The sequence below is a fragment of the Liolophura sinensis genome, chromosome 11, assembly GCF_032854445.1.
Source record: "Liolophura sinensis isolate JHLJ2023 chromosome 11, CUHK_Ljap_v2, whole genome shotgun sequence".
NCBI lineage: Eukaryota > Metazoa > Mollusca > Polyplacophora > Chitonida > Chitonidae > Liolophura > Liolophura sinensis.
In genome coordinates, this window is record NC_088305.1 from 18,230,210 (window position 1) to 18,240,510 (window position 10,301).

General features: G+C 41.3%; 1 protein-coding gene across 1 annotated transcript; it reads right to left on the minus strand.

Moving 5' to 3' along the window:
- Positions 1-470: 470 nt before the first annotated feature.
- LOC135478138 (carnosine synthase 1-like) lies at positions 471-9,866 on the minus strand. Its single transcript, XM_064758409.1, has 6 exons — positions 9,138-9,866; positions 8,405-8,609; positions 7,637-7,722; positions 6,262-6,487; positions 3,674-3,924; positions 471-1,694 (listed from the first exon to the last, which is right to left on the minus strand). The coding sequence occupies exons 1-6, from the start codon at positions 9,864-9,866 to the stop codon at positions 471-473; spliced, it is 2,721 nt and encodes a 906-aa protein (XP_064614479.1).
- Between the last annotated feature and the right edge of the window lie 435 nt (positions 9,867-10,301).

Below are 10,301 nucleotides of genomic sequence, written 5' to 3' on the forward strand. Positions count from 1 at the left end.
AGGACACATTAAATGCAGTAATCCACTCAGACGAGACTTGGAATGGATGGCCTAACCACCACCACCACTCAGAAAAGAATGAAATGGCGTTAGTTACTCTCGTTCCATCAGTATCCCATAGCTAGATATGCATTACAGTAGAGGCAAAATGACTCGTATGTATGTAGCAGAAGTGAACGTTATACCTCACATGTTGTCTGGATAAGTTCAAACAAACTTAATTTACGCGTAGCCGATATTAGTTAGCATGTACAACGAACACCTCCTAATATACCAAGCGATTGGTAGTTTTATGTTACAAATATATACAAATTCGTCAGCCGATACTTACACGTGTCGGATCAAATTTTTTATTACCGAAATAACCCATTTCACCCCGCAAAAACCCATGTATAAAATTGTCCTACTTTTTATATTTATACATAGACATTCCGAAAAAAAACAACAATTTGCTCAACCAATATGGCCCGTCAGGTAAATTTACTCAGGCAATACGTTATTGGGAAGTTTTTGTCATCCAGACCAAGCCACTTTCCGAGTTCTAATAGTTTCACTTTTGCTGTGTGACAATCTGAAGCTGTTGCTCCAATTGAACAGAATGGATCGTTCATTGCGCTAGGCGACAAAGTCGCCTGAAACTGACTAAAATCCATTAACCCTTGGTCTTTAAGTTTCCTCAGTAGTTCCAAGGTGTCTGGTGTCAGCGCATGGCCGTGATCTGATGCTGTCAGACAAAGAGTCATGATGTAACAAGAAGGCCGAGATTTAACCAGCCTGGGCCGAATACCGCAGGAGATGGCGAAGCAAAGCAGAAGAGTATCCACTTTGAAACATTTCTTGATGTTGTCTCGTAGATCGTAACCTCCAAGTCTGGCGTTGATTTCAATCAGCTTTGGCCCTGTGGCGGTCATTTTCAAGTCCACATTAAACGTACCGTTGTCCAGACCAATGCCAATGCAACAATGAAAAGCCGCGTATACCAGCTGATTGGCCTTGCTGGGAGAAAGCGTTGTGGGAAAACAACTGGAAACTTTCGTGAACGTTGGGAGACGCGTTGGACCCTTGTCGTGCACGAAAGCCGTTACTAGCTTTTTGTCGTAAATAACAACGTCAACACCGTGTTCCGTACCCACGAGGTAATCCATTAGCAGCATAGACGTCCCATGACATACACCCGGAAAGTCGTTTTCCGTCTTCATATACCACTGAGCCTGATCATAAAATGCGTAACAACTGCCAATATTGTCAAGTAGTTTGACGCCTATCGAACCTGCACCGTACTCTGGTTTCATTACAGCAGGGAATTTCACAACACGTGACGCCAATTTAATCTGATCGCGACTTCTGATTTGATATGAACTCGAAGCATAACTCTTCTGGAGCCGACCAAGCATTGTGTTAGGGCACTTACTGAACAAGAATTCCTGGGTTTTACTCTTGGTATTCGCCCGTACAGCAGCGTCAATAGGAGACCCCACAAAGGACATTGCTTCGCATATCATGGCTGTCAGAGGAACACAATCATCCCACAAAGTCACACAGCCGTCTAGAGCTGGGCGTTCGGATGTCTGAAGCATCTGTACTATGATCTCACAGTGCTCCTTGTCTCGCGTATGGTCCGACATGTCGTAGTGAATAAATTCCTCCACCAAGTCAGCAGCGTAAGTGTTCGGGTCCTCATCAATGAGATGAACCTAAAGATAAATATAAGTAAATATCATATCATACGTCCATTTGTCTTGCTTTACGTCATCGAAGAGTTTGGTTTTATTCTAAATTTTATCAACGACAAAGACCTCCATGGGAAGACTCTATGTTGTAGCCTTTCGTATCATAGGCCTGAATAAAAGACGACTCTGATGGTGGACTAAGCCTTCCAGATGCATGGTCCTTTTGGATTGTTTTAATATTATATTATTTTAAATGTGATGACAAGGCAGAATTTTGAGTAATTCTAAATTAGTGTCGTCTAATGAATTGCAATTAACATCGCTGCATTTTTTTCTTGTTTAATTCTGCTTAAGACATGTCTGGCTCATGCGGGTTTCCTCTCTGGCCGTAAGTGGGAAGGTTTGCCAGCAACCTGCGGATGGTCGTGGGTTTCCCCTCGGGCTCTACCCGGTTTCCTCCCACCATAATGCAGGCCTCCGTCGTATAGGTGAAATATTCTGGAGTACGGCGTAAAACACCAATCAAATAAATAAATAAATAATATGAATAGTAAAACCAGAGCAGTTACGACAGAGTGACAGTTGACATATGGTATACGTATTGCCTGTGAAACATGGTCTCCTGTCAATTTGTGTAAGAGTTTTATTCCAACTGTGTAACTGTACAACGATATCAGTTCGAGGTCTGTTCCCTTTTATTGTTTCAATGTTAGTGTTGATTCCAGGTTTGTTTGTGCCGTTATACTTGGGGGTATTTCCTACTTGCTATTGTATGGGCATCATGAGTAACACCCATGTGAAATACAAGAAAGTCATTAATCAACAGAGTATCTGTATTCCGATGGTACAAACTTTATTCCCTTTTAGTGGGCCCATAACTGCTCCTGTTCGAAACAACTATGTGCAAGAATTATATAAGAGTAATTTTTACCGGGCTCAATCTCTCTGATCCCTTAGTCGGTGTATTTATTTATTTACTTTATATTTATTTATTTATGTAGGTATTTTTGTATTTATTTATTTGATCAGTGTTTTGCGCCGTGTTAAAGAATAGCTCGCTGATATGGTAGGAGAACGCCGGGCATTTCCCATGGGAGACCCAGGGCCATCCCCATGTTGCTCGCAGAATTTCGCATATACCGCCGGGAAGGAAGCAATATATTAATGATCTGATAATTTAAGCAACTTGGTTGTGAAATATGTATTCAATTTTGCTATTTTTTTAACTACAGACCCTACAGATATTACGTCTTATCTAGACTTGTATTTGTAGGCAGACCACAACGAAAACTGACAAGAGGCCGGATTTTGCCAGTTACGTGTGACCATGTGCCAGTTATCACACTGTCGTCGCCGCTCTGGTCTTACTCTCTCTGCTGTACGTCTTTAATTGCACGGTATTCCTGCATAAACCAGGATTCTGCTCGTGGACTAAGCATCCCCGAACCCTGGTCCTTTGCATTGTTTTAATGTGATTGTATGTTAAATGTGATGACAACATAGCATTTTGAGCATTTCTAGACCAGTGTCGTCTAATAAATTGCAAATAACATCAGTGTTAACAACATAACAACATATTCTTTTGCCTAATTCTGTTTAAGCCATAGTGCGCCATAGTGCTAGGGGGCGTGTAAATTGCCGCTATTTATGCATTTACATGAACAGTTAGAATAAATCCCTGACTGGGGAAAATTGACAAGAGACCATATTTCACCGGTTACGTGTGACCATTTGCCAGCTATCACACTGTGATCGCTCCTCTGGACTTACGCTCTGCGCTGTATGTGTTTAATTATATTCTAAGTACATGTTCCTTTCAATAATGCAAACGTCCTATTTCACTGGTTACGTGTTTATATTTATCAACCACCATACTGTTTTCATTCTTGTAATTTCACTCTTACATTTATTATCTTTTGTATACTTATTCAATATTATAACATTTCTTCAGACGGAAATTGGGAATACCCGAATAAAAAGAGACAAAACTTGTAACCGTTTACCTTAATGCCACAGTCTCTTGCCGTGTTCCATACAAACGTTTTGCCCACGAGTCCTGCGCCAAGGACCAGTATTCTCTTTTCAGCCAGAATGTACTTTAGAGAACGAGTTAGCATGGTGGCCAGCAGAGGTCTGACTGCTTCGCCTGCTTCATCAGGATTGATGACGTCATACAGTTGATTCCTCTGGCAGCCAACGTTAACTGGAACCGGAAGTAAATCCCCTTTCTCAGAAGTCACCATAAAATCCACAACTATAAAACAGAAAAGTAGAGTCTTGCTCAGAGATTTTCTCTTTCACACAATAGAGGGAACTATAACACAGGAAATCAAAACAAACACAGTAGAATTCAAGTGCATCCGTAATATATTCACTGTATCCAAATAGGCAGTCCATTTGTATTTACATGTGCATTAGGTCTACCTGAAGTATCTGGGTAAAGAATTCTACATTCTACGTAGTTACAGGTATTGTACATAATAGTTAGAAGAAATTAAATATTACATGTGATAATAGGTTGTAGACCTCGAAATGGTCTCCAACCGCAGACTCACGGCTGGCCTCGGGAGTACTGGGGTGACGTCTTTCAGATGACTGTCCCAATGGAATGGGGGCCGTGGGTAAGTTCTCTTGTATAGAGCACATTAGGAATGTTATAACCGTTAAGCAGAACACGTTATATCAAGCGCGTGAAATCAAACAGGACCCGCGTGCCTAAAGTAATTGCAAGTGGCTAAGTTTATTGTAACTGCCATGGCGACTACAATCAACTTAGCCTACAATAGCTTTGTGCAAGAGGCCCCTGATCCCCAACCCTAGTTGCGCCGCTACACACAAGATGCTTTGTAGTGGCCGGTAGCACCATGGAATCTTCAAAGCTAATAAACACAGGAGCCGTAAAAAGGTCCTATTCACAGGTAACAAGGTTACCCAATATAGAGCAGGAATGCCCTGTCGTAGGCAGGAGCCACCATAATATGCCGCTGACACCTTACAGTTACATTTGCCTCGCCAGGGTCGATGAGGTGACTTCCAGAGCTGACCTAGCACCGTAGCGATAAGAAAGTATTTTCTTCTGGTACCAAAGTTACTCGCTGTAAAATAGAAACGTTCAGTCATGGAAAGCAGTCAGCATGGCTGGGTACCGATCTCACTGACTCTCTGTAGGTCATGTGGCACATGACATCGCTTCGCTGTTGACGTCAAATTAATGCTCTTTGAAAGTTTGAGAGCATTAATTACTGAAAAGTAAAGAACTACAGCCATGTTATGAAGTCAGCATTATCGTTAGCCGTAACGTTCAAGGCTCCATGTCCAATCGGGGTAGATGACGTAAGTGAAGCTCAGAGTTGACGTACACTGAAAGCGGAGTTATGTCCCCTGGCTCCGAACCTTCATACACCTATGGAAAATATAAAAATGCAAAGACTGTAACTACCTTAATTGTTGTCCTGGGCTGCGCATGGACGACATAATTTTTCTCTCTGCTCTGCGTGTCGCATCCGGCTTCTGGGTCATTCATTTGGATAGCATATTTCAACAAATACTCACCCACTTTTAATCCAGTACAACTACTGAGCTATAGTTTGGAACAAAATTCAAAAACGGCTTCAGAATATCTGCTGAAAGACCATTAAAAGATAATCGGTTATAACCTTTGTGAAGTTGCGATAAATGTGTGTAGTGGTGATGGGCTGGGGTGCTGGAGGATTTGCAAAAAATACATTATTAAAACTCAGGTAAATTTCTTCAACTTTTCTAAATTCATTATCTGTTTAATTTAGTATCTTTTTAATTAAACGGCCGATATCATTTGAAACGTATTTCATGTTTGAGGTTTTCAAGATATTCGAACAATTTATTTCAAGTGAACAACCACTAATAAAACACAATAATATTTTTCGTTAAACTTGTCATAGTTGGGGAGGAGAACAATATTTAACTTTCAATATCATGCACAATACTGACACATGAAACGACACTGAATCCATAAGTGATGGATTCACGAAATAACTCTTTGATTTATATATTTACCGAATGATTTGTTTGTGTCGTTTGCAGAGCGTTACACAAAGACTATGCGAATGTTGCGAGTCATTAGTGTTGATTGAAGCTACGGAGAAAATGGTGGAAATGGGGGAGTCAGGAGAATAGGAAGTTTATGGGAATTTGAACTGCACTGTGCGGTAAATGAGTAACTGACTTTCCTTTGACTGCATTTTCTTCCATTGCTGCTTTGCGGGAAATACGAGTTTTCGAGTTACGTCATTGCTACCAGAGTGACGTCCCACCCCAAAACGACCCCAAAGCTCTACGGCATGGTAGCTACTTGCCTATCTCTTAACATGGCACCATACGTCTATAGAAATTATGGTACAATTCTTTCTTCAATATTGGACGCCAAAAGCCACCCAACAACATAATTTAGGAGATCATGCTAATCCCGTTTAATTAATTTAATTAATGTTTTATATATCGGCCTGTGTTAGAATGGACGCTGCGACTTCTGGAAGGGACGTCAGTTTGGGTATTATACTGGAATAATTGACTTATTCCCACATCTTTTGATGGACAACTAACAATACGATACCTATTAAATCTGTTTGGGCGTTTGTGCTTCTGTCATCGTCAATTCGTCCGTCCAGTTCCATTATGATTTTCATTATCTCTTCGGAAATGCGTTTCAGCTCATTTCTTAAGAACTGTTGCTTTGGTTCGCTGTTTATTTCCAAATCCTTAAGCGTGTCCTCCAGTGACTGGACTGGAGCTTCGTTAATTCGTCCTTGTAACATATCCCCACTGATGAAGCATAAAGTCTGTAATATACACAAATTAATGTGTAGGTTCTAAAATCGATCCTTATTAAGCAAAATTCGCACACGTAAGCTAATTAATGGGTTAAAAAGGCTACCTCTTTTAAACTGCACCAAACATCTACATTCGAGTTGTTAGGGTGCCAGCGCAGACAATGACCCTGGACCCTCTCACCAATGTAATTGGGGTAAGTTTAAGTTCAGTTCATGCTACCTTCCTCTTCGGCCGCACGTAGGAAGGTTTGCCAGGAACCTGCGGATGGCCGTGGGTTTCCTACGGGTTCTGCAAGGTTTACTGCCAATATAATGCTAATGGCCGCGCCATATAGGTGAAATAGTCTTGAGTACGGCTTAAAAACCAATAAATACACTGAACGCCCCTTGAAGGATCGGGAGTGGTATGGGTGTGTCGGACTGGTGTTTCATTCAGCTGCATGTAAATAGTTATAATGAAGTTAATCTGAAATTCGGTTGATGAAAGCTCCACTGACAATTAAAACTTGTACTAAAAAAATACCAAAAGCTGTTTGGAGGCAGCTGGGTCAGAGGCCTTAATACATGTAAAAACTAAGAAAAACTTCAATACAAAGTAGATGGATATTGCTCTTCACATATTTATTTATTTATTTGATTGGCGTTTTACGCCGTACTCAAGAATATTTCACTTATACGACGGCGGCCAGCATTATGGTGGGAGGAAACCGGGCAGAGCACGGTGGAAACCCACGACCATCCGCAGGTTGCTGGCAAACCTTCCAACATACGGCCGGAGAGGAAGCCAGCATGAGCTGTTCACATATGAAATGAAATATGTTATATATAAAACAAATTTACCATTGGACAAGCGATATTACGTAGAATTTAAAACGTGTAATTTAATACCGCGCTTTGTTTTTATTATGTAATTTTGCTTAAGCCATGGTGCTAGGAAGCCTATGAGTTTCAGCTTTTTTAGCATCTACCTGAATAGTCAGAATAAAACGTTATGTAAGGTAAGTTGACAAGAAGCCTCATTTCAAATATTATAGTGTTATCGCTGCTCTAGTTTCTCTCAGCGCTGATGTCTTTTGCATTGTATAGACATCTAAAAGTTCTCACATCTAATATTCTTTGTACAACTGCACATACTGTAACAAATTCGCATTGGCTTACCGATGTGTGCACAGGTTCGTCTTCCGGGTTACGGCATACTGTTGTCTGAATATGAACACCCACATCTCGTTTTTCGTGGCTACACACTGCAAGTGGAGAAAGATACGCTACCGTGGCTTGTTGAAAAAACGAAAGCACAGCCACAAATGTATTAAGCCAATGTAACCGACCGTAATGTCGTTTAGTATTGGCAGCTAAAGCGTTTTATGTCTTTTCATGCGGAAATCGCAAACAGAAAGCTACCATGGCGTTATACAAAGATATCACCATGTTTAGTATCAAAATTCATCTAAAAATAAAACCATAGCATATTAATAAATGAAACGTACTCTTCACTGAACCAAATTAATTAATTTTTTTGATTGGTGTTTTACGCCGTACTCAAGAATATTTCACTTATACGACGGCGGCCAGCATTATGGTGGGTGGAAACCGGACAGGACCTGGGGGGAACCCACGACCATCAGATAGCTGGCAGACCTTCCCACATACGGCCGGAGAGGAAGCCAGCATGAGCTGGACTTGAACTCACAGCGACCGCATTGGTGAGAGACTCCTGGGTCATCACGCTGAGCCCAAGTGAACAAATTAGTTTATTTCTTGTTCACCACCAGTCTTAGCCAGTAGCCAGGCATTGTGAGTGGAGGGACGGAAATTCCAAAAACAGACCCCCGATGTTAAGCTAAACAATGGCTTTTTCTCAGAATAGCGCATGGACGCATAACCCAGTCCTCTGGAAATGCATTAATGATTCATAGTTATACCCACACTCGTTCAGTTTGTTCTCATTTTGGTTCGGTTTCGTAAACCTGTTCGTATTCATCCCATCGCACTGGATCAGAATGATATCGCCTTTGCTAGCGTGCGGAAGCAGATCACAGACAGCGCCCAGAATATCCCCAGTTTTCCGTAGTCTGGTGCCCAGGGTTGCTTTGTCATCGTTATCTCTGACTCTGAAGATTTTAACTGTAACCTGGGAGACAAGATACAAGGTATAGGGACGTTCATTTTGTGAAAGTTTAGACCAGAGACGTCTAATAAATTGCAAGGACATCACTGCATTTTATTTTTCCTAACTCTGATTTAGCCATGGTGCTGCTAAAGTTAAACATTTGCCTAATGTCTGATAAATACGAATGCTTATCTATTTTACCTATTTCTGCTTATGAAGCCACTGTATTACGGCATTACAAGTTGCTACTGCTGCTACTATTTAAGTCTTTACATGAACTGTTATAACAAAACCCTGACTAAAGTAAACTGACAAGAATCCAGATTCCATCGGATGCCTGTGATCATTTGTCAACTGTCACTCAATCGTTCCTGCATGCAGTTTTACTCTCCATGCTGGAAGTTTTTTATTACGTTGTAGAGTAATACATTTTTGCAAACATTTAGTAGAGTTAAGCTGGGAGTATATGTAAGTAGGAGAAATGTACGATCTTCCTTTTCTCAATAAATATATAAAAGTTGGTGTGCATTGAATGTGAAGACTACCTACCCACTCAGCATCTGAGATATCCGGAGATTCCTGGAAATTGGTAATGGCAGGTCGAAGTACATCAGCCACTTGATAACCATCAGAAGTTATAGGCACTACAGTTATCCCAGAGATATTTTTGTCGTAAATTTGTCTTGGTTTGTAAGGAAAGGCCAGAGTTTTCGGCACCTTTATTCCAGATTGTGCCAAAAGAATCCTCATGAGAATTATATCGGACAATAAACGTGATGTTCCCGGGGGCACACTTTGCGGACAGTCCACATCATTAAACAGCTGAATAAGAGACGCATCGGAGGTAGAGTTAAAGAAATAGGTGACCTTCCTGGGAGGATCAAATACTTTTAGATACGAACTACCCCCTTTGTAGCAGCAAATACCTTTCTTGACATACAAAGCAGACTGGACAAAGGCACCAGGTTGGGTCATGTTGACCTTGTTTGAGAACAAAGGCTTCTTGATTAGCCAGTCCGATGAGAGAACTAAGAACAGGTCTCCGGGACAGTGTTGGCAACTTTCAAGAAGCAGACTAAGGCCCTCGAGATTGGAGGACAACCAAGCTATGGTGACGTCCTTCTCGCTGAATCCCTTGCAAGGACTACCGGACTGGTCATCTATAGAAGGATAGCCTATGCTGTGAAGGACCTGTTGGAGCTCTTCATAGCGATGACGGACTGCTGGGTCGTCAGAGAACTGTTCCCAATCACCATTCATACCTACGGTCAACGACATTTCGTCAAGTTACAAGAATGCAGTGACCTTGACAACTGCTTTGATAGTCTGGAACCTGTCAATGAAGTAAAAGCAAAACATTTACCAGTTTACACTGCACGTTGTACAATAAGTTTATCCGCATCTTCACTTCTTCAACCTACGGCCCTGTTGCAATGGTAGAGCACTATTTCTGAGGGGCATTAGGAGAGTTTGAGGGACTGTATGGGAAAAGCAATGCTCCTTTTCGACTATTTGCCGCATCATTCAGAGATCTGGCACCTGGAAGAGGTACGTTTTAAACGCTGATTTTTCTAATCGAGAGTGTTAAATTTTTCCAAACTCGATCCAGAACTCAGCCATTACTGTTTGACGGATTGAACTGGAATGTGGGGGATGTTTGTAACAACATTGATGGATGAGTATTGATGAGGCATTTCTGTCTTTGTAGGCAAA